The following is a 23,629-nucleotide window of genomic DNA, read 5'->3' on the forward strand; positions in this document are numbered from 1 at the left end:
ATGAACATGTACCCCTAGATCTTTGTTCTGTAACTCTCCCCAATGCCCTACCATTAACTAAGTCCTGTCCTGGTTCAATCTACCAAAATGCATTACCTCGCAGTTGTCTAAATTAAACTCCATCTGCCATTCGTCAGCCCATCGGCCCCATTGATCAAAATCCCATTGCAATTGGAGACAACTTTCTTCACTGTCCACTATGCCGCCAAACTTGGTGTCATCTGCAAACTTTCTAACCATGCCTCCTATATTCTCATCCAAATCATTAATATAAATGACAAATAATAGTGGACCCAGCACTGATCCTTGTGGCTCACTGCTGGTCACAGGCCTCCAGTTTGAACAACAATTCCTTACAACCACCCTCTGGCTTCTGTCAAGAGCCAATTGTGTCCATTTAGATACCTCACCCTAGATCCCGTGAGATTTAACCTTATGCAGCAACCTACCATATGGTAGCTTGTCAAAGGCCTTGCTAAAGTCCATGTAGACAACATCAACGGCACTGCCCTCATCTACCTTCTTGGTCACCCCTTCAAAAAACTCAATCAAGTTTGTGAGACGTGATTTTTTCCCCACTCACAAAGCCATGCTGACTGTCCCTGAGTACTTGTGTCTCTAAATGCCTGTAGACCCTGTCTCTCAAAATACCTTCCAACAATTTACCTGCCACAGATGTGAGGCGCACAGGTTTGTAGTTCCCAGGCTTTTCCCTGCAGCCCTTTTTCAACAAATGAACAACATTTGTCGTTCTCCAATCTTCAGGCACCTCACCCGTGACTATCGATGATTCAAATATCTCAGCTAGGAGACCCGCAACTTCCTCTCTAGCCTCCCACAAAAGGGATAACTTCATCAGATCCCAGGGATTTATCTACCTTGATGCGCTTTAAGACTTCCAGCACCGCCTTCTCTGTAATATGTATATTCTTCAAGACATCACTATTTATTTCCCCAAGTTCCTTGACATCCATGCTTTTCTCAACAGTAAATACTGATGAGAAATATTCATTTAGGATCTTACCCATCTCTTGTGAATCCGCACATAAATTACCTTGTTGATCCTTAAGAGGACCTACTCTCTCCCTTGTTACTCTTTTGCCCTTTATTTGTGTGTATGGTGGAAAGGTTGGGAGAGCTGACAAAACTTCATCTCAAAAGACACATCAAGGAGACTTTAAAGAAGAGATAGAGAGATGGAGGAGTTTATAGAAGAAATTCCTGACCAAATGGTTAGTCAGCTTGAAGTTTTACATTAATTCTGGGATGAGGGTGGGAGAAAAGATTGCATGGAAGGTTAGAATCAGAAAGCTGAAGAGGTCAAGGAAACTTAAAGTTGGGGGAGATTACAAAAGGCGGAATGGGCAGGTAAGATGTTGGATGGATTTCAAGATGAGGACAAAAAGTTGAATGTGTGTGTGTGTGTGTATGTATTTGGGGGGGCAAAGAATGTACAGTATAGCCAGACAGGAAGGCTTTGGTGAACAGTTCAGTAATGAGCTTTTTCCTCCAACATTAGAGGAATAATAGTATATTGCTGCTGCTAATATTCTCAGGCTAATTATGGTAAGCAAAGATGCAACTTCAAAAAAATTTAAACAAGGCACACAGTAAGGAAACATGTTAAATATACTTATTGATTTGGTTTGGTGCAAAATAAAGCATTTCTCTAAAATAACTGAATATAATTTTTGCAGTGTAATATTTTTCCTTTCCCCTTTACTTTTAGATCCTCTTGTCAATCATATGGAGATGGTTACTGAAATAGTTGTCCCAACCGTGTGCACCCTTTGTATACTGCTCAGCGCTATATTACTGATGTTCCTACTTCGGAGGCAGTGAAAAACCCAGATTGCTGTTGTGACAGTACATGGTAGATGTACAAGAACATAAACCGATGACTAGTTACTTCAAGTTTGTTAAATTATGAAAAGTCTTTGCACAACTGAATTGATACTTCGCTACCGTCACCATCAAAGATCTGATGGCTTTATTACGAATGAATGTGATCAGCCATTACCAGGATAGTAAAACTGCATTATAAATAAACTCAATCAACCAAATTCCAGGTTTCAATTCCACAGCCAAGGTAAAGGAGTTCACAACATGATAAAGTGATTTCACTTCCAATATGTCCTTCCCTAATGGGTGTGATACCAATCCAGGTCTATATGATCATGGTTTCACTATGGATTTAGGATAACAAATATTTACTTGTAATGGTGTCTCCTGATAACAGAACAGATTCCTGCAGCAGAGCTGTTTCCTCATTAAAAACGTACATCTTTCCAAAAACAATAAAGAAATGCACAGTGACAATAGGAAGAATAAAACTCATGGCTTGAGAAAAAATGGGAAGGTGTGAACTGAAGAAATAGCCAATCCATCTATGAGTTAGTCCACAATCTGTAAACTCTATTATTGGGCTAACGTTTAGACCAAACAACGACAGTTCAAATTTGTGTACTATTTGAATCACACACTTCATTAGGTATAAATATTACCTTCAGAACAAGTTTAATTAATTATTTTACTGCTATGTTGCTCATAGGCATTAGAGTTGTTGCAAGTCAGATTTCAGGGTAATTTAGTTTGGTCTGGTTTAAATACAATGGGCTGTGAAAACTCAGATCTTTAGACTATGAATTTAAATTCGTCCAATTCCAATTACCCAACACTACACAAAACAAACTCAAGACAAATAAAAGATCAAACAAAGCATATGTCAGTCAAAATATATTTAAATTTAATCCATGGCGTGCCATTTTTATGAGATGGAATTTAGATCCTAATTTTAGTAATTTAAGATTTTTTAAAAACAAAATAAATTTGCTGTTGATTTAAGAATATAAATGACTGAATTGTGTTAACTAATTTGATTCATAAATTGCTTTGCTAACTGAAATTAATGCAAGTGACGTTATTGTTTGGAGTTTGACGTATGGGGGGTGGTGGTATGTGTGGTGAGTTTGGGTGGGTGGAGAACAAATTGATGTGGTTTTTACCATACAGGTTAAGTGCGGAGTCAGGAGGATGCAGCATCATGCCAGTTCATTTCACTTCCACTGAGGCAACACAAGTATGTTGTGTGGAGTGTAAAAGCAACACTAATTGGTATTAAAGCAAAATACTGTAGTAGCTGGAGATTGGATATAAAAACAAAGTGCTGGAAAATCTCAGCAGGACTAACAGTATCTGTGGAGAGAAACAGTTAATATTTCAAGTCCAATATGACACTTCTTTGGGTTTCCATTTTCATAACTATAATACCCAGCCTGCGTTCAGGAAATGTGATAGATCATTTGAATTCCCACATCCAAAAATGCTGGGATGTCACCAGGCATATATGCTGAAAGAAAGTGGAGGAAAAGAGTGATCAATTTACACAATGTTTGTATTTACCTTTCCTCCCAAAGGTTTATACGAAATGTGCCTGACTGCAGCTGATCACTGTGTTGTAATAAAATGCATCCTCGTAATCACTAGTCAAAGTTGTATCAACAACTGGCAGATCTTGAAAACACAATGGGATAATAGTATTAGTGATAGACTCTTATTTGTCTTGCCAAGTTTCTTCGCATTCCACTTGAAGTGCACTAAACCTTGGATTTGGAAATAACTCCATCAACTGGTCAGCAGTCCATTGTTTATAAGGATTAAATGACCACACACATTTCCAAATAAGCACTTTTGTCAAATCAAACTACATATATTCTAGCACAGAAGTGAGAAGTGCTGTGACATTTTCTGAATATCAAGCACCATTTATATTTTATGGGGGGAGTAATATTTTGATTTAATCCAATTTGTGATAGTTACACTTTATGGTTCAGGTTAGAAATTTAAGTGTTTTATGAAAACTGCCTGAAGCATAAGATTTTTACATTGAATTTGGCTAGGATAAGCACAAGGTGTTCATTTCAGGTATAATTAAAGTGACCCACCAGGGAGCTTTTATCAAACAAAGTTTATCTAAGAATACAGTTAACATTTATAGTAAGAAAATAAGCAAACATTTTTATCCATTACAAACAAGAAACAGAACAATCACTATAATGTATAACACTTAATGAATATTTCTCATGTATTCCAATTAAAAGCGAAATCCAATAAACACAACCCTCAAAACAGATTTATCACTGCATAGGTTAAAGCTGACATGATACTAGAATCCAATTCCCTGGGTTGAATGCTGATTTCAAATGATCTTGAAAACTCAGAGCAGCTTATAGTTTTCAGCTTCCCAAATCAAAACATGGATTCTTTATTCCAGCCATCAATTCTTTACCGAAGGATGGCAAATAAGCTGTGCTTTCAGCTGGTAAAACTTTAAAAATAAAAACTGAGAGAGAGAGAGAGAGACTTTTTTCTAACACTGCAACCAAAATGAAACTGAAACAACCCTTGTCACTTAAGCTCCACAGCTTTTCTCTGCTCTCAATAATGACATCACCCAACACTGTGACCTGCCGAGATCATGATTTTAAAAAAATCTCTTAAAGGTACACTATCACATACACAGTCTACAGTAGTAGTTGTTGTCTTGGATTATGAGAGAGAAAGATAATATTCAAGTAAATATCTACCTTTCTTTAATGCCACAAGTATCTCAAATGCATTAAAAACATGATTAGAAAAGCTTACATTTAGATGGGCTTGGGACTTTCAGGAAATTACAGTAGATCCACTACTCTCCCTAACAACTGTTGGTTATAGTAAATTAGTCTTTATTAGCAGTGGAAGTATTTATACATGTATAGTAAAGGGTACAGGCTAGAAAATATCTCAATGCCTAGGACTTAGCTCATCTTTTCTCAACACCACTAACGGTTGGACTATGCCTTCTTACATCACTGTATGGGTAGCATTGTACTCAAGTACCACATAAACCCAGATCCTTATGCTACACTTTCTCCCAAGTCTTTATCCAATGTGTGTGGAGTTACACTAGTTTGCTACATGTCAGACATTATCTCATACAGTCTCATACATTTACAGTGTTTTTTTTTTATTCATTCATGGGACTTGGGTCCTGCTGGCTGGGCCAGCATTTATTGCCCATCCCTAGTTGCCCTCAAGAAGGAGCCTTCTTGATTCTCTGCAGTCCACGTTCTGTGGATTGACCCACAATGCCATTAGGGAGGGAATTCCAGGATTTTGACCCAGCGACTCTGAAGAAATGGCAACATATTTCCAAGACAGGATGTTGAATGGCTTGGAGGGGAACTTGCAGGTGGTGGTATTCCTGTGTATCTGCTGCCCTTGTGCTTCTAGATGGAAACGGTGGTGGGTTTGGAAGGTGCTGTCGAAGGATCTTTGGTGAATCACTGCAGTGCATCTTGTAGATAGTACACACTGCTGCTACTGAGCGTCGGCGGCGGAGGAATTGAATATTTGTAGATGTGGTGCCAATCAAGTGGGCTGTTTTGTCCTGGATGGTGTCAAGCTTCATGAGTGTTGTTGGAACTGCACCCATCCAGGCAAGGTGGGGGAGTATTCCATCATCACAATTTACATTGTTGCTCTCAATGCATTACCACCATTACAACATTCTCACTATTCCATTTTCCTCCTGCAAGTTCTTGAATTTACAGGTTCAAGCAATCAGGAAGCCTTATAACCCTTCCATAACTCATTTGTTGTTCTTTGGAGGAGTGGTAGGTTTTGTTAGTTCTAGTTCTTGCTGTTAGCTTGGAGATTGGGCTGGCATTTGGGTATGCTTTCATTCTTTTCGTCCGGTCCTTAGTGTTGAACTGCACTTGATCAATCCAGCTGTTGCACTGATCAGTGATTGCTACTACTACTCTAAATAACTTCTTGCATCATGCTCACCTCCATGTCACTTCTTTCTCTGGGTAGCCATCTTAGTGCTCTTTGTGGCCGAGAAAGGGCATTCCTGAGGCAAGAAGATAGTTTAGTGGTATGCTCATCTCTGCCTTTTGTTATTGATGATGGGAGACTACTACCAGGTTCCAGCATCACTCGTGTTCATGTCATGTGTTGACCAGCTGTATTGTTGCCATGGTTGGAAGTAACGACTTCTCGGACCACTGAGTGCTCTCTTTTTTCAACTTCCACTGGAAGTGTCATGGTCATCTTGTGGCTGGTCGGAGGGTTGACCACTGGGAATTTTCTGCGTCCTGCAATGAGAATGGTCAAACCTGCTCTGGAAAAAGAGAAGTCAGAGCCTGGAAATGCTTTAGTGTTTGAGTATTCCACACCGTGTAGTTCTGGTTAACTAATAACATTGGCTGTCTTAGCAACCTCTGCCGCCTGGTGGAGATTCACAGTTATGCATGTATCCCTGCTCAAGAGAGAGGCTGGTTACATATGACTTGTATCACTTCAAAGATCTGTTTTCTACCATACCACGGTGGCTCCAGGAAGTCAGATTCCTGCCCAACTTTAATATGGAGTGTCCATCATTAAAGGCCAGAGTTCTGGGCCTCCAGTTAATCCAAACTAAGTGTTGAATTGAAATCAATGTTAAAAATATGTGCAGCTTTAAGAGCCTACAGAATCTGACTCCAAGATAAAAGGGATTTCCCACGTTTCTCATTGTATCAGGCACCCAAGCTGCCACATTTCTTGAAGACTCTTAGTAATGGCTGCTGGGTTTGGCTGTGTACTGGCTTTTGTCATTCTTCAGCTTACTGTTTCCCAACTGAAAAACTAGGAGCAGGAGTAGGCTGTTCAGCCTCTCAAGCTTGCTCTCGCCATTTAATATAATTATGGCTAATCTCATCTCAACCTCAATTCCTGCCCCTTCAAACCCTTACTAATTAAGAATCTGTACATTTCTTCCTCACATTTGCTAAACTCCTGGCATTCACCACTCTTTGGGGTTGTGAATTTCATAGATTCACGGCCCTTTAAGAGAAGTAATTTCTCCTCATCTCTGTTTTAAATCTGCCACCCCTTATCCTAAAACTGGATGGGATTGTGGTCAGTGCAGAGTCGATGGGCTGAAGGGCCTCTTTCTGCACTGTAGGGGTTCTCCGAACTGTGAGCTCTTGTTCTAGATTGCCCCACAAAAGGAAACATCCTCTCCAATTTGTCAATCCCCCGATCATCTTGCATATCACAATTAAATCTCCTCTCATTCTTCCAAATTCCAGGGAGTATAGCCCTAAACTGCCCAATCTCTCTTCATAAGACAAACATCTCATCTCTCAAATCAATCTAGTGAACCTCCTCTAAACTGCCTCCAATGCGACTACATCCCTCCCAAGTAAGGGGAGCAAAACTGTACACTGTTTTAAGTGCAGTCTCACTAATGCTTTGCACAGTAGCAACACTTCACTATTTTTATATTCTATTCCTTTACCGATAAGTGACAAAATTCCATTTGTCTTCCTTGTTACCTGCTGCATCAACATACTAATCTATGATTCATGCCCGAGAACACCCAGGTTCCACTTATTCGAAGCACTTCAAAGTTTTTCTCCATTTAGATAATTTGCTTTTATACTTATCCTACCAAAATGGATAACTTCAGACTTATCCATATTAAGCTCCAAATGCCAAATTTTGTCCCATTCACTTAACCTATCCATATCCATTTGTAGATTTCTTATTTCATTATCGTAACTTACTTTCCCACCTACTTTAGTGTCATCTACAAATTTGGCTACCGCTGCATCCAAGTCATTAATGTAGATTGTAAATAGTTGGAGCCTGAGGACCAAACCTTGTGGCACCCTATTACTTCTTGCCAACCAGAGAAAGACCCATTTATCCCAACTCTTCGCTTTCTGTTGGTTAACCAATCCTCTATTCAAACTAAGAAATCACCCCCTAATCCTGTGTGAATTAACGTCAATTTATTAACCTTTTGTGTGGCACTTTATCAAATGTCTAGTGGAAGTCGAGGTATACTATATCTACAAGATCACCATTATCCACATTGCTTGTTACAGTTTCAAAGAACTCAAATTAGTCAAACATGATTTACCCTTCATAAAACTATGCTGGCTCTGATTGTTTGCATTTTGATTTTCTAAATGTCCTGTTATTACTTCCTTTATAATGGATTCTAACAATTTCCCTAAACTAATTGGCCTACAGTTTCCTACTTTTTGCCTCCTTCCCTTTTTGAATAAGGGCCTTATATTAGCATTTTCCCAAACCATCAGAACTATTCCCGCACAGGATAACATAAGAACATAAGTAGTAGGAGCAGGAGTAGGTCATCTAGCCCTTCGAGCCTGCCCCGCCATTCAATAAGATCATGGCTGATCTGAAGTGGCTCAGCTCCACTTTCCCGCCTTCTCCCCATAACCCTTAATTCCCTTGCCTTCCAAAAAACCTATCTACCCGTGACTTAAATATATTTAGTGAGGTAGCCTCCACCACTTCAACGGGCAAAGAATTCCAGAGATTCACCACCCTTTGAGTGAAGAAGTTCCTCCTCAACTCCGTTCTAAACTGCCCCCCAACCCCCCCATCTTGAGGCTGTGCCCTCTAGTCCTACTGTCCTTTCTGAGCGGGAAGAATCTCTCTACCTCTACCCTATCCATCCCCTTCATTATCTTATACGTCTCTATAAGATCCCCCCTCATCCTTCTAAACTCCAACGAGTACAGACCCAGTCTATTCAGTCTCTCTTCATAGTCCAACCCCCTCATCTCCAGTATCAGCCTAGTGAACCTCCTCTGCACTCCCTCCAAGGCCAAAATATCCTTGCGCAAGTGCGGCAACCAAAACTGCACACAGTACTCCAGCTGCAGCCTCACCAGTGCTCTGTACAGTCGCAGCAAGACCTCCCTGCTTTTATATTCTATCCCCCTCACTATAAAGGCCAGCATCCCATTCGCCTTCTTGGTCACCTGCTGCACCTGCAGACTGGGTTTTTGCAACTCATGCACAAGGACCCCTAGGTCCCTCTGCACTGTAGCATGCTGCAGCTTTTCGCCCTTTAAATAGTAATCCCTCCTACAATTATTCCTGTCAAAGTGGATAACCTCACACTTGCTAACATTATACTCCATCTGCCAGGTCCTCACCCACTCGCTCAGCCTATCTAGATCCCTCTGCAGACTTTCCACACCCTCTGCACAATTTGCTTTTCCACTCATCTTTGTGTCATCAGCAAATTTCGACACCCTACATTCAGCACCCTCCTCCAGATCATCTATATAAATGGTAAATAGTTGAGGCCCCAGCACCAATCCCTGCGGCACTCCACTTGTCACCAACCGCCAATCAGAATAGCACCCACTGATACCAACTCTCTGCCTCCTATTAGACAGCCAATCCTCTATCCCCACTAACACCTTACCCCCAACTCCATGCCCCCTAACCTTCTGAAGCAACCTTTTGTGCGGCACCTTATCAAACGCCTTCTGAAAAAAATTGAGAAACACCACATCCACCGGTTCCCCTCTGTCTACCGCAAAGGATGCTTTGGAATATAGCAACCAATGGCTCCACTATCTCCAACACCATTTCTTTTAAGGCTCTAGGATGTAGACCATCATCCCTGGGAACTTGCCCATTTTCAATCCCAAAAGTTTGCTCGGTTTTTTTTCCTACTGGTGGAATCTCTTGTCACCAAAAACTATCAATAATCCTTCTTTCTCAGTTTGTGAGTAACCTCTTTCAGCTTCTGAGTGGGTTCTCGAGACACACCCTGTTGGCCTTTCAGAACTATCGTCCATCTCATGGGACAACACCGCGCCAATGCCATATTAACACTAATTTCTTAAATGAATTGAAATGCAACAGTAAACTCGATGAAAGTAGCAAAGAACAAAGAATATTAGGAACAGGCCCTTTGGCCCTCCAAGCCTGTACCGATCATGTTGCCCTATTTAGACCAACTGCTTGTATCTCTAGTGACAATGATAGTTCTAAGCTCCCCTTTTTTATCTGCTCTGCGTTTTCTGTTACTATTGGGAGAATACTCATGTCCTCCACCATGAAAACTGAGGCAAAATAGGCATTTCTGCATTCATAAGAACATAAGAAATAGGAGCAGGAGTAGGCCATCTAGCCCCTCGAGCCTGCCCTGCCATTCAATAAGATCATGGCTGATCTGTCTTGGCTCAGCTCCACATTCCCGCCCTCTCCCCATAACCCTTAATCCCCTTGCCTATCAAAAACCTATCAACCCGCGTCTTAAAAATATTGAGCGAGGCAGCCTCCACCACTTCAACGGGCAGAGAATTCCAGAGATTCACCACCCTTTGAGCGAAGAAGTTCCTCAACTCCGTTCTAAACCGCCCCCCCTTTATCCTGAGGCTGTGCCCTCTAGTCCTACTGTCCTTTCTGAGCGGGAAGAGCCTCTCCACCTCTATCCTATCCATCCCATTCAACATCTTATACGTCTCAATGAGATCTCCCCTCATTCTTCTAAACTCTAACGAGTACAAGCCTAATTTATTCAGCCTCTCCTCATAGCTCAATCCCCTCAACTCCAGAATCAGCCTAGTAAACCCCACTATTAATCCCCAGCCTTATCGTCCAGCATTCACTCCAGCTACTCTCTTCCTCTTTAAATACTTATAGAAGCTTTTGCTGTCCAGTTTTGCACTTTATTTTAAAGATGGTTATTTCAAAAGATTTTCATTTTTCACTATGAGGCAAGATCGCCACCAAATGGCAATCTTGAACACTAAAGGCACATAGTTTTAAAAAATTGGCTAAAGGTACATCAGGAAAAATATTCCTGAGGAATTTGACTGTGTAAAAGAAAATACCTGGGGTAGTAAATGTCACGTGATCCACTGGTGGCCTGGTGTTGAGCTGCCAAATGGTCTTCAATTCTCTCTGCCCATGACAACTAATGATCTCCATTCGCCACATGATGGGGTGCTCACTAGAATGCAAGAAACCTGTCACATCAGGAAATCACTTCTAAATATTCAAATAGCTGCCAGAAGTATTTCTAATCACTCCAACACCCCATCACAGGATGCACAATCTTCTGGAGGAGAAGTCAGATACAGTTTCCACAATAATGGAATAAGTTGTTAAAACACTGGGTCAGGCAGAATCATATCTGACACCTTAAAGCACCCAAACATCACAATATTTGATTACGTTGGCAGCACAATGTGCACAGTTATCTACAGGCACAAGACATCTTTAGGAAACCCAAAAATTGAAGCTGACCGTACATTCAGGAGCAAACTGTAAATAAATCAAAGTTTCATGTATATAGACTCCTATATATTGATTGGTTGGTTTGCTTACTTCTTTCCTCTTTAACTAGCTCATGCTCTCTACACTTGAATTGGTTCAACCAATGTTATTTTCTCCACAATTGCTGTTTCACTGTTGTAAATCACTATCCAGCTTCTTGCTCTACCAGATGTGGTCCATCACCGTCCAGTTTCTTTCACCACTAGGTCTGGCCTGCTCCATATTTATGTTCCTATTCTTTAGAAGCCACTGACTCTCTTCACAGTGACACTTTCCTTCAAGAAAGTTATTACCTTTCTCCAAAATAATGTATTTGCCCCTTTAACATAACTTCAAGGCTATTTTTCATTTATCCCAGCTCATTGAGTATCTAATGCTTTTTATCCTTCATTCCAGTGAAATGTTTTGAAAAGTCTTCCTACTTTTGCTGTGTATCAACCCCTCTTTATTTCTTTGCAGGAAAGAATATTTCAGAATATAAAACTGCTTCTGTATAAACACTACAACATCTTAGTTATGATTCTTACTTCTCATAGAAAGCATTGATGGTAGTGGGTCTGACTGGCAACTGAAAAACATGCTGCTCATCCAGTGGATTGTCCTTGTAGTATCGAGTGCACAACCTATCACCAAAGAGACATAGTACATTTATAACCAATGAGCAGAAACTTGCAATGACTTCACAATCACTAAACCCTCAAGTGTGTAAAACATGGAACGTACAGTCAATTCCTACTCTCATAACAAAGTCAGCACCATTATTCTTAGTGTGTCAAGAAATAAAATATTTATTATAGATTGTGGCATTAAGTTGACTTTGAAGCTTCAAAAAAAAAAATCCTTCAAAAATGGGGGTTGACTTATCCATTGCTGTAATCTAAGGTACAGAAGGAGGCCATCATGACTTAATGGGATTGAGGGTTATAGATAGGCCTAGTAGGTAGGGATATGATCAGCGCAACTTGTGGGCTGAAGGGCCTGTTTGTGCTGTAGTTTTCTATATTTTATGTCCCAACTGTCTTGGTTAGCTCCTTGCTACAGCAATTTAAGATATTGCCAATGTCTTGCTTGATCTCACTTCATAGACTTTTACCTTCATCTGTTTTAAAGAGATTTCAAACCATAACTTTCTGAACTCCATTAAATTAAGCCACTCAGTTTGAAAGATCACTTTATTAAGATTACTGCATCACAATCACTCAGAATGTGTCCATTAATTTTTTATGCAAACTGCCCGAAATTCTGCTTCTCCCAAGTTAAAATGATCTTGAACATTCTTTCATCACAATCTTAGTGTTAAAATATGTTTTGATGTTTAGGAAAGCTTCCCTCCTTTTACTTTACCAGAAATATTTATTTAAATTTTCTCTTTTGTACATTCTTGTATTGAACTGCCAAAATTTGCAGAATTTAGTTTCTTCTAAAGTCAAACAATAAAATTAGATTCTATGAATTAATATAACAAAGTTCAGTTAAATAAATTGAAATTATGGTATTGAAGTATTACATGGAAAGCTGTGTCCAGCTCTGAAGAGTCATATAGGCTCCTAACATTAACTCTTTCATTCTTGCTGCCAGACCTGCTCAGTTTTTCCCCTAGCATTTTCTATTATTTCAGATTTACAGCGTCCACAGTATTTAGCTTTTATTGGAATGGAAAAAAGAAATGATGAGTCTTGGCCATAATGCAGGACAGCAGTAAGAAGCGAGAATGAGACAAATTACTTAATTACCACTACATTATTTGAATGAGGCAAATTATTTGTCTCATTCAAATAATGTAGTGGTAATTAAGTATATCCAGCTTTGCTTTTAAAAACCTTCAGATTGGAAAAAATAAAAAATAAAAAGTTGAACAGCCTGGAGATTATGGAAAAGACAAATGGAGTGTAAGGGACTACATTGCTATGAATATTTGTTTCAGCACACGGATAACTCAGCAGAGGGAACAGCACACAGCACAGTATGCCAATGGAGAGACATGGTGTTCATTATAAAAAAAAAAGTATCAAGGTGGAACAATGCAACAGTACAGGCAAAGAAAGTGTATTTATGTGTTGCTGAAACTCTTAAGTGTATTATTTGTACCATAACATCTGAAGTAAGGAAAGTACTTACTGTGTCAGTGTAAAGAGGTTTTCATGGCTCAAGTTGAGGAAGGCACTGCAACTCACTACCAACTCGAGTATATGGTGCAGTTTCTGGAGACGGAGTATCTGCTCATCTACAGTTACAGTGCAATTCACAAAATAATCCTGCAGAAGAAGCAGGAGAAAATCATGAAAAACTAATTTCTAAAATAAAGTAGAAACTAAATCTCAAGTATTTTGTAATTTCTAAAATCCATTCATTGTTCTTACCAAATAATTCAAAGTCGTGAGTTCTTGACCTAAAAGAAAATACTTCGTTCAATAATGACTTTCACTTTGTTGTATAGAATTTAACAGAGCAGCCTCTCTCTCATCCCAGACCTCACGACATTAGTTTACACACCCTTCCAATGACACCAATTCTCCTCTCTTCTCTTTGTCCAAGGCCCAAAACATTCTTTCCAAGCGAAACTTGTACCTCTTCCAATTTATTATACTATATTCACTGCTCACAATGTGGTCTATATATTAGAGAGATCAAATGTAGATTGGGTGACCACTTTGCGGAACACGTCCATCCTGCCAGCAAGTATGACCCTGAGTTTCCCATCGCTTGTCATTTCAATTATCCACCTTTGTTACACTCTGCTTTGTTGTCTTTAGCCTACTTCAGTGTTCCAGTGAAGTTCGACACAAGCTCGAGGAACAACACTTCATCGTTCACTGGGTAATTTAATGACTTCTGGGCCGGATGGGATTTATCCTAGAATTCTCTGGGAAGCTAAGGAGGAGATTGCAAAGCCTTTGGCTTTGATCTTAGGTTGTCATTGTCTACAGGAATAGTGCCTGAAGACTAGAGGATAGCAAATGTTGTCCCCTTGTTCAAGGAGGGGAATAGAGACAACCCTCGTAATTATAGACCAGTAAGCCTTACTTCTGTTGTGGGCAAAGTTTTGGAAAGGATTATAAGAGATAGGATTTGTAATCATCTAGAAAGGAATAATTCGTTTAGGGACAGTCAACACGGTTTTGTGAAGGGTAGGTCATGCCTCACAAATCTTATTGAGTTCTTTGAGAAGGTGACCAAAGAGGTGGATGAGGGTAAAGCAGTTGATGTGGTGTATATGGATTGCAGTAAAGCGTTTGATAATGTTCCCCATGGTAGGCTATTGCAGAAAATACGGAGGCATGGGATTGAGGGTGATTTAGCAGTTTGGATCAGAAACTGGCTAGGTGATTGGAAATGTTCATCCTGGAGTTCAGTTACTTGTGATGTAACGCAAGGATCTGTTCTGGGGCCACTGCTGTTTGCCATTTTTATAAATGACCTGGATGAAGGCGTAGAAGGATGGATTAGCAAATTTGCAGATGACGCTAAAATCGGTAGAGTTGTGGATAGTGCGGAAGGATGTTACAGGATACAGAGGGACATAGGTAAGCTGCAGAGCTGGGCTGAGAGGTGGCAAATGGAGTTTAATGCGGAAAAAAGTGTGAGGTGATTCACTTTGGAAGGAGTAATAGGAATAGAGTATTGGGCCACTGAGCAGAGAGAGCTCAGTGTCCACGTGCATAGATCCCTGAAAGTTGGCACCCAGGTTGATAGGGTTGCTAAGAAAGCGTACGGTGTGTTAGCTTTTATTGGTAGAGGGAGTGAGTTTCGGAGCCATGAGATCATGTTGCAGCCGTACAAAACTCTGGTGCAGCCGCACTTGGGGTATTGCGGACAGTTCTGGTTGCCGCATTATAGAAAGGATGTGGAAGCATTGGAAAGAGTACAGAGGTGATTTACCAGGATGTTGCCTGGTATGGTGGGAAGGTCTTATGAGGAAAGGCTGAGGGACTTGAGGTTGTTTTCATTAGAGAAAAGGTGGTTAAGAGGTGACTTAATAGAGGCATACAAGATGATCAGAAGATTAGATAGGGTGGACAGTGAGAGCCTTTTTCCTCGGATGGAGATGGCTAGCACGAGGGGACATAGCTTTAAATTGATAGATAGATGTCAGAGGTAGGTTCTTTACTCAGAGTAGTAAGGGTGTGGAATGCCCTGCCTGCAACAGTAGTGGACTTGCCAACATTAAGGCCATTTAAATGGTCATTGGATAAACAAATGGATGATATTGGAATAGTGTAGGTTAGATGGGCTTTAGACTGATTTTCACAGATCGGCACAACATCATGGGCCGAAGGGCCTGTACTGCGCTGTGATGTTCTATGTTCAACACGCAATTCAATCATTACCTTTGCTCCCATTTTGTTTCTTTTTTTTAAACTTTGATAGTTTTGATTTTTTTTCCCCTTTCTGGTTTCTCTCTCTTATTTCTTTTACAAAAGAAACTTTTAGGTGGCAGCCACTCGTGACCCTGGCATTCAAACCTCTTCTTTCTTTATTTGTTTCATTACCACCCATATTTGTACCATGAAAATGTTTGTCATTTAATCTCCCCTGCCTTTCATCCCTATCACAGACCTTTCGCCCCTCTCCATTTGGAGAGGATTGCAAGCTCTCTCCAGAATCAGGGTAAAATCTGGAAATCACAATCAAACTCTGACTCCATGCAACACTGTGTGCAAAGAAACTTACAATCAAATGAAGCATTTTAAAAAACAAATAAGACCCCACCAAACATTAGACATGAGTGAAAAAATGTCTACCTATAAAATAGTTTATGTAGTCCCTCCGCAATTTATCCAGTCCTATTTCCAATAGCATTCGGATAGCAGTAAGTCCATTAACAGAGACAGTGGGCATGGTGCCATGGTATGACTGCTGAATCAGCTTGCTGAGAGAACTGTTGCTTCCTCGGTGGATCTAAAATGTGAACAGAGGCTTTTCAATGTTCCAGTTACAGAAAAACTATTATAATTTCACAAAGCCTATAATCTCACAAACCCAGAACAGAAATAATTCAAATACAGAATTTAAGAATCATAAAAAAACTGAGTAGGCCATTCAGCCCAATCACCCTGTTCCACTATTCAATAAGATCGTGGCTGATCCGATTGTGACCTTAATTTTACTTTCCTGCCTGCCACAAGTAATTCTCAATATTTGTGCTTAATGGAAGTAGGAACACAAAGTAGGAGAACATTAGAGAAACTGAGGTCAATAGATGTGGATTAAATTCCCAGCAATAGTTAGTAAAGGAGTGAAATGGATGAGATTGCAAAAGGTGGAACTTAATTTAGAGAAATTAATTGAGTTTAAGATTAAGTAACATGTTCCCACACCATCAAACTTAGCCCCTAAGTCCACCACCCTCTCAGGCTGAGGCATGTTTACTTGCAATAAGCTAAAGGAAAGTTCAATTCATCTGAGAATTAATATTAGAGGCCAGTTAGGAAATTGAATAACAAAAGGAAATCAAGAGAGGAGGCATAAAGGTTAAATAAGTTAACAGTACCCATGCGAGATGTGATCTGTGTCCTAAATGAAAGCCTAACTGGATCTCCCAGGACACATCCTTTATAATGCTAGGTGTCATCTCTACAAGTAGCACGCAGGCTGCACCATTTAGTTAAACATCAAAATAATGAGTATGCTACATACCCATGGTTGAATGTCCTTGCATTTTAGATGCTGAATAACTAGCATCAAGCAATCTACCACATCTTGGTACGAAGAAATAGCTAAAATAAAAGAAAGAAATTAGTAGAAAAGAGTTTTTGTCAATCATAAGGAAATAAATTCCAGGTTACTGAGAGAACGAGGAAAGAAGCAAAGATGAATATCTAGTCCCATTTCTGCAGCTCTTTCTAATAAATCACTGGAATCTTACACCTGTGTTGTAGCTATTATCTACTTGCTGAGTACTTTCAGCATTCTGTTTTCATAATAAGAAGTTGTTTGCCCATCTAACTTATTTTCAATTAAATCTAGGTTCATAATCACAAAATCCTTTCAATACTTTTGCCTTTCACAAAGTCATGAGCCCCCTACTGAATCAGGAAACTGCCTCTTACCTTGTTAGAATTGCTTCTATAGTTTCCATAATTTATATTCATAGGTCTTGTTCTTGGTAAGAGCACTATAAGAGACAGAATCTGCATTTGTCCCATTCTGTGCCACTGGACATCGATGCTCAATATCTGTGCTTCTGTGCTGAGGTGATCTGACCCACAGACATACATACCTTTCCTCATTCTAGTCCAAAGCTGCTCTGCAAAATCAAGATCTCCACGTTCAGGGGCAAATGATGCATGAATGGTTGATTCAACAGCAGCTACATCACTTCTTAATTTCTGATATTAAAACAAATAAATTTAATAAAAACAAAGTCTTGGTCCAAAATCCATGATTAGCATCTCAAAAATCCTTAAATAGATTTACAATACACTAACCTACCATAAATAAATCTTGGGTGCTATCTTACTGCAAGGCAGAACACATAACATTACATTGAGTCATAGCACAGGAGGCCATTAAAAACATTGTGACCGTGCTTTAAAATTATGCAATTAATCCCACACTGCTGCAAGTTTCTATTTCTTAATGTTCAGATGTCAGTTTTGATGAAGCAAAGCTTCAAAACCTGCACAAAATAACTATGTGCAAATTGACAAGTCTAAAATTTATTTATTAGTGTCACAAGTAGGCTTACATTAACACTGCAATGAAGTTACTGTGAAATTTCCCTAGTCACCACACTGGCACCTGTTCAGGTACATTGAATTTATCATGGCCAATGCACCTAATCAGTATGTCTTTTGGACTGTGGGAGGAAACTGGAGCATCCAGAGGAAACTTATGCACACACAGGGAGAACATGCAGACTCCATACTGACAGTGACCCAAGCCAGAAATCGAACCCAGGTCCATGGCGCTGTGAGGCAGCAGCAATAACCCCAATGTCGCCCTGTATCCATAGTAGCAGCAGCAACGTGATACAATAACTATTGGGAAGTTAAATTTTTTTGTATACTCCGCACTCCCTCCAAACTCATTTTAAATTAGCTACTTAATTTTTTAAGGTCTTATGAAACCAAAATACATGAATTAAACAAATTATTTATTGGCTCATTTGCATGTACTACTATCTTTTAGCAGAATGCCACAAACAAAACCTAAGATAACATTCTCTCATCACACACTGCAAACATATCTGAATCTAGATTACTGGAGACCCAAACATACATTTGCTTAGCATTATTCCTTTGTAAACAAAATCCTCTTACATTAGTACAATTTCATTTGATGATGTAACTAAAACTCTGTAGACCAGCACTGACTAGAAATTATTGCAATTGCTTTGGAAAAATGAACTACAGCAGGTACACCCTAAGAGAACAGATTCTGTTGACATTACTAGAGGTTATCTGTGTCGTGGTGTTACTGGAATGAAAGAATGGCTGACATGTTGCAGATGTTATACAAACAAGTGTTTACCTAAAGAGAACCTGCCCTTGACAGAATAAAGGCAAAGTTACATTTCCCATATCTTTTCCCACCAACAGGTTTCCATTTGTCAGATCTTACCTCAGTATCCTTGCTCTTTGGTTGCTGTTGAGAGGCATTGAGCTGGTTCTTTAGCTCTGTATCAGACACAAAAACAAACAGTGAAATGTAAATGTCTATTCATAGTAGAAGCAACTCCCAAAGTCTATCCCCATATTATAATATAGATACATTTTCACAACTTTCGGTATAATTTAGCCAATTATTTTACTCTAATCATATTAACATATATGAGCTGGGAATTAAATGCGAAACAGGAGACCATTTGTAACATGAACAAATCTGTGGAATTTTCCATCCCATCTCCAAACTTCTGGGGATGAAAACGCAAACATTGTTGTTGGAAAAAATGGGAGAGTGTTTTATTCTCCTGCATCATCTTTGCTCACTTTGATGAGCACTCAAAAAAAGCTTTACTTCTGATTGAAAGTGTTTGAAAGGATTTAACATGCCACTTCAAGCACAACGCTTTGTGGAAAACAACCTTGCAGTCTTATACATTGTGGACATGATTACTGTCTGGTAAAGAGTAAACTGAGCTCACAGATAACTTGGCAATCCTACTGTTGACTATAGAGTATCCAGCTGAAAACAGTCTAAATTTTATAGCTGATATTGTTCAAATGTGAAAAGTGTGTACCTTCAATTAACTCCTGCACAACAGTGACTGCAGATTTTTCTTCTAACACTTCTGGCCACTCTGTTTCACCTGTTTTCAAACCTTGAGCTAAAACCTGTACAACAACACAGCAGAAACTAGGTCATTCAATCAAAACATGCATATATTTAACATCTCTAAGAACATTTAAGTTTTAAATTTGTTTATTTTTTAAATTTTATTCCCAATCCTTTCTCCCTAAAGTTTTACCCCTTTATATCAGCTATGGCCCAACCAGGGGAGATGGTGGCAGTGTTAATGTCAGTGATGCAGTAATATCTAATCATCCAGAGGAGCAGGCTCTGTCCTCAGAACATGGGTTCACATTCCAACATGGTACCTTGTAGAATTTAAATTCAATTAATTAATTGAAAGCTAGTTTCAGTAAAAGTGTCATAAAACTGTTATCTATAGTTGTAAAAAAAAAATCTGCTTCTCAACATTCTTTGGGAAAGGAAATCTGCCAACCATACCTTGTCTGACCTACGTGCGACTCCAGACCCAATAAAGATTAGTTTAAAACTGGCAGCACTCTCACTTTGAGTTTCAGGGTTCAAGTCTCACTCCAGGGTTTCGACATAAAATCTAGTGCAGCACTGAGGGAGTGCTGTACTGTCAGAAGCTCTGTCTTTTGGGTGAGTCATTAAACCAGGCCCAGGCAACCTTCTCAGATAAACACAAAAGATCCTACTGTACTCTTTTGAAGATCAGCAGGAAAATTATTAACGGTGTTTTGGGAAATATTTCTCTTTCAATCAGCATTAGGTATTGCAAATGGCCTACAGTGGATTTGTGATGATGGCACAAGATAGACAAACATGATAGGAGTAATTACGGGCAACAGCAGCAATCAAATTGGCTGTAAAGTGCTTTGAGATGCTATATAATTGCAATTCTTTCTTATTTCTTCTCATCGGCAGGAATTTTCTGGCTCCACCAGCCACAGGAATCTTCCAGTTCCATTAAATGTCAATGGATTTTTGACTGGAAAGCCACCTCCCCCACGATGGGCTTTGTCATGATAGTCATCCTTACCAGTGTACTTTTATTGGGCTATATCTACACAGATCAAGTGCTGTTCTCTGTGAGCTCCTAGAGAGGGTGGGCCAACCAATTAATTTTGAATTGAATGGGGTGAAGAACCTTGAACTGGATTATTTATTTCAGCATTCAGAGTAAAGACACTATTTAGGGATCATTAAGTCAAGCATACGGCTCTGTTAGGAGACACAGACCTTCTTCAATGGGCGAATGGGTCAGGAACTGGCAAATGGAATTTAATGTTGGCAAGTGTGAGGTGGTCCACTTTGGTAGGAATAATGGTAGGAAGGACTATTGCTTACGTGGAGAAAAACTGCAGCAGACGACGGTGCAGAGGGACCTCGGGGTCCTTGTGCATGAGTCGCAAAAACCCAGCCTGCAGGTGCAGCAGGTGGTCAGGAAGGCGAATGGGATGCTGGCCTTCATAGCGAGGGGGATTGAATATAAAAGTAGGGAGGTCTTGCTGCAGCTGTATAGGGCACTGGTGAGGCCGCAGCTGGAGTACTGTGTGCAGTTTTGGTCGCCGTACTTACGCAAGGATATTTTGGCCTTGGAGGGAGTGCAGAGGAGGTTTACTAGGCTGATACCGGAGTTGAGGGGGTTGAGCTATGAGGAGAGGCTGAATAAACTAGACTTGTACTCGTTAGAGTTTAGAAGAATGAGGGGAGATCTCATTGAGATGTATAAGATGATGAATGGGATGGATAGGATAGAGGTGGAGAGGCTCTTCCCGCTCAGAAAGGACAGTAGGACTAGGGGGCACAGTCTCAAGATAAAGGGGGGGTGGTTTAGAACGGAGTTGAGGAGGAACTTCTTCACTCAAAGGGTGGTGAATCTCTGGAATTCTCTGCCCGTTGAGGTGGTGGAGGCTGCCTCGCTAAATATTTTTAAGGAGCGGGTTGATGGGTTCTTGATAAGCGAGGGGATTAAGGGTTATGGGGAGAGGGCGGGAATGTGGAACTGAGACACGACAGATCAGCCATGATCTTATTGAATGGCGGGGCAGGCTCGAAGGGCTGGATGGCCTACTCCTGCTCCTATTTCTTATGTTCATATGTTCAATGAACTTGCCAATGAACTTGCACCCCTACACTTTAGAAGAGAGCTGGAGAGTTGTTTTGTTAAAGAACAAATACAACTAAACTACACACGTTTTTTAAAAAGAAAAAGAAATTGGTGATTGCTAAAGTTCCAATTTTTACTAGCAATACAAACTTAAAGCAATGTTTTTAAAATTATATATTAAATTAAACAAAAGGAAGTTCAAAATCTCAGACAAACTTAGAAAGAATTATATGACTAAAGGCACCCAGATCCCACATATACTATTACAGAGAGATACTTCCTTGGTGTGCAACGTAAAACAACCTTGCATGCCACATCGTAAAGGGAAGCTTTCAGATTTTGTGACCTAAGATCACACTACAGAAACTTTTATGAAATGTTTGCTTAAAACAAGAAACAGATTCAGGTTGCAATCCACAGAAATACATGTTTACAATTAAGAATTTAAAAATCAACTTGTGAAAAAACTTTATAAATGCCATATTTAATTAAAGTAAATACTTACAAGGAGAAATTCTAGCTCTTTATATATTTGAATAACAGGACTTCTCATGTCTCCAGGTTCCACTTTGATATTCTAAACGACCACAAAAACAAGGGGGATAAAACTGTAGCAAAAGCACATGAAAAACAGGCCAATTCAATCTAACCGACTACTGTGAATTTGGAAGGTAAGCCTAAACTTGTACATCAAGATATTTAATCCCATTCCTGGGCTGCAGTATACAGCTCAAACTTGGATTGAACAAATTATTGAAGTGAAATCACCGATTTATTAATTCAGAAAATCTCATTCTTGTGCAAAATATTAAAATTACATCAATCTGGAAAAAACATTAACATATATCAAAAACTACTAGCTGGTAAGCTAAGCATAGAACATTTAGAATAGCCTGCCAGAAGGTAACTCATTGAAGCAAAATTATCAGAGGTTTTCAGAACTCAATTGGATGCATTGTGATAAGCTTAATTAACTCTCCTTAAACCTTTTGGGGGCCAAACTCCAAACCTTGTCGGACCATAGGAGGCTTGTATGAATACTTGTACCTGCAATCCATGCACATGCCATCAACATTTCTGTAAATCAGCTTTCATTTCATTTTTACAAAGATATTAATTCCCTTTTTTTGCCCAATATTTGTGTGCAGCATTTAATTTATGGGGCTTAGTTGGCACAGAAAAATACAGCCAAACTTGAACATACAACCTTCAAATAGGAATCAAATTAACCCAACGCCAAAAATAAACAGAAATCTGGCAATACATTAGGTAAAATGGGAATAGGCACAAAGCGTCCTACATAGACTCCTTTATAAAAACATATTAAAAAAAAAATCAAGCAGGGAGCTGGTTTCCAAATACCTAACAATGCTATTGTGCAACTGATTCTCGAAGGATTCAAGAGACAAGGCCAGAAGTTACTTTCTCACCAGCACAGAAACACTTCCCTTTACCCATCACCTTATAACTCAGAACTGTGAGTATACCTATACCACATGGATAGCAACGGTTCAAGAAGATGGTTCACCACCACCCTCTCAAGGGCAATTAGGGATGGGCAGCAAATGCTGACCGTACCACATCCCATGAAAGGATTTTTAAAAACCCTTGTGACTCAGCCAAGAACAAGTTTAGGAACACAGTGCAGATCTCCCCACACTGAGATAGGCAGAGAAAAATTAGAGGTTATCACCATGGACAACAATCTTCCAATGGCTGAACAGAATTTGCAGCTCCATTGGTTGACATCTTGGATTGGTCAGCTGTCCGTCCCTGGACAAGCAATCACATGGTATCTGGAGACTTTTAAAAAGAAAGATGACAAAACTGCCTCAAACAATCAGAGAATATGCTATCAATGTGTGTATAGACATTTGTCCTCATTTGTATAATGATGTGTGCAGTAAAATAAGCAAGCATCAAAGTTTATTTTCCTTACCAGCGTAGCAATGGATCTAAGTGGTGGAATTTCTAGGATTTTCTCCACATTATTCCAAGCTAAATCCACCATAATGTTACTCTGGGACTCCATAATTGTATTCTCTAATACAGAGGCACCAAACAGGTCATACTGTGCATAGCCCTTGGTCATTACCTGAATCAAGGCAAAAAGCCATTACACTTTAAAAATAGATACAGTTGTATCCAAATATTTTTCCACCCAAATTACATACATTT

The 23,629-nt window shown here is 39.6% G+C and overlaps 1 protein-coding gene across 1 annotated transcript in view; it reads right to left on the minus strand.

The window, feature by feature from the left end:
• Positions 1-23,629, minus strand: part of zwilch (zwilch kinetochore protein) — a 47,063-nt gene that overhangs the window by 7,070 nt on the left and 16,364 nt on the right. The window contains exons 7-18 of the mRNA XM_080214480.1: positions 23,391-23,546; positions 21,957-22,028; positions 19,328-19,421; positions 18,709-18,764; positions 17,366-17,474; positions 16,783-16,862; positions 15,888-16,044; positions 13,506-13,534; positions 13,264-13,400; positions 11,673-11,768; positions 10,701-10,819; positions 3,403-3,513 (exon numbers count right to left, since the gene is read on the minus strand). Of these exons, the coding sequence (XP_080070606.1) occupies positions 3,419-3,513; positions 10,701-10,819; positions 11,673-11,768; positions 13,264-13,400; positions 13,506-13,534; positions 15,888-16,044; positions 16,783-16,862; positions 17,366-17,474; positions 18,709-18,764; positions 19,328-19,421; positions 21,957-22,028; positions 23,391-23,546 (1,200 nt within the window). The 3' untranslated portion in view covers positions 3,403-3,418. The remainder of the gene's footprint in view (positions 1-3,402; positions 3,514-10,700; positions 10,820-11,672; positions 11,769-13,263; positions 13,401-13,505; positions 13,535-15,887; positions 16,045-16,782; positions 16,863-17,365; positions 17,475-18,708; positions 18,765-19,327; positions 19,422-21,956; positions 22,029-23,390; positions 23,547-23,629) is intronic.

The sequence above is a fragment of the Carcharhinus amblyrhynchos genome, chromosome 28 (assembly GCF_965287045.1).
Source record: "Carcharhinus amblyrhynchos chromosome 28, sCarAmb.v2.hapA, whole genome shotgun sequence".
NCBI lineage: Eukaryota > Metazoa > Chordata > Chondrichthyes > Carcharhiniformes > Carcharhinidae > Carcharhinus > Carcharhinus amblyrhynchos.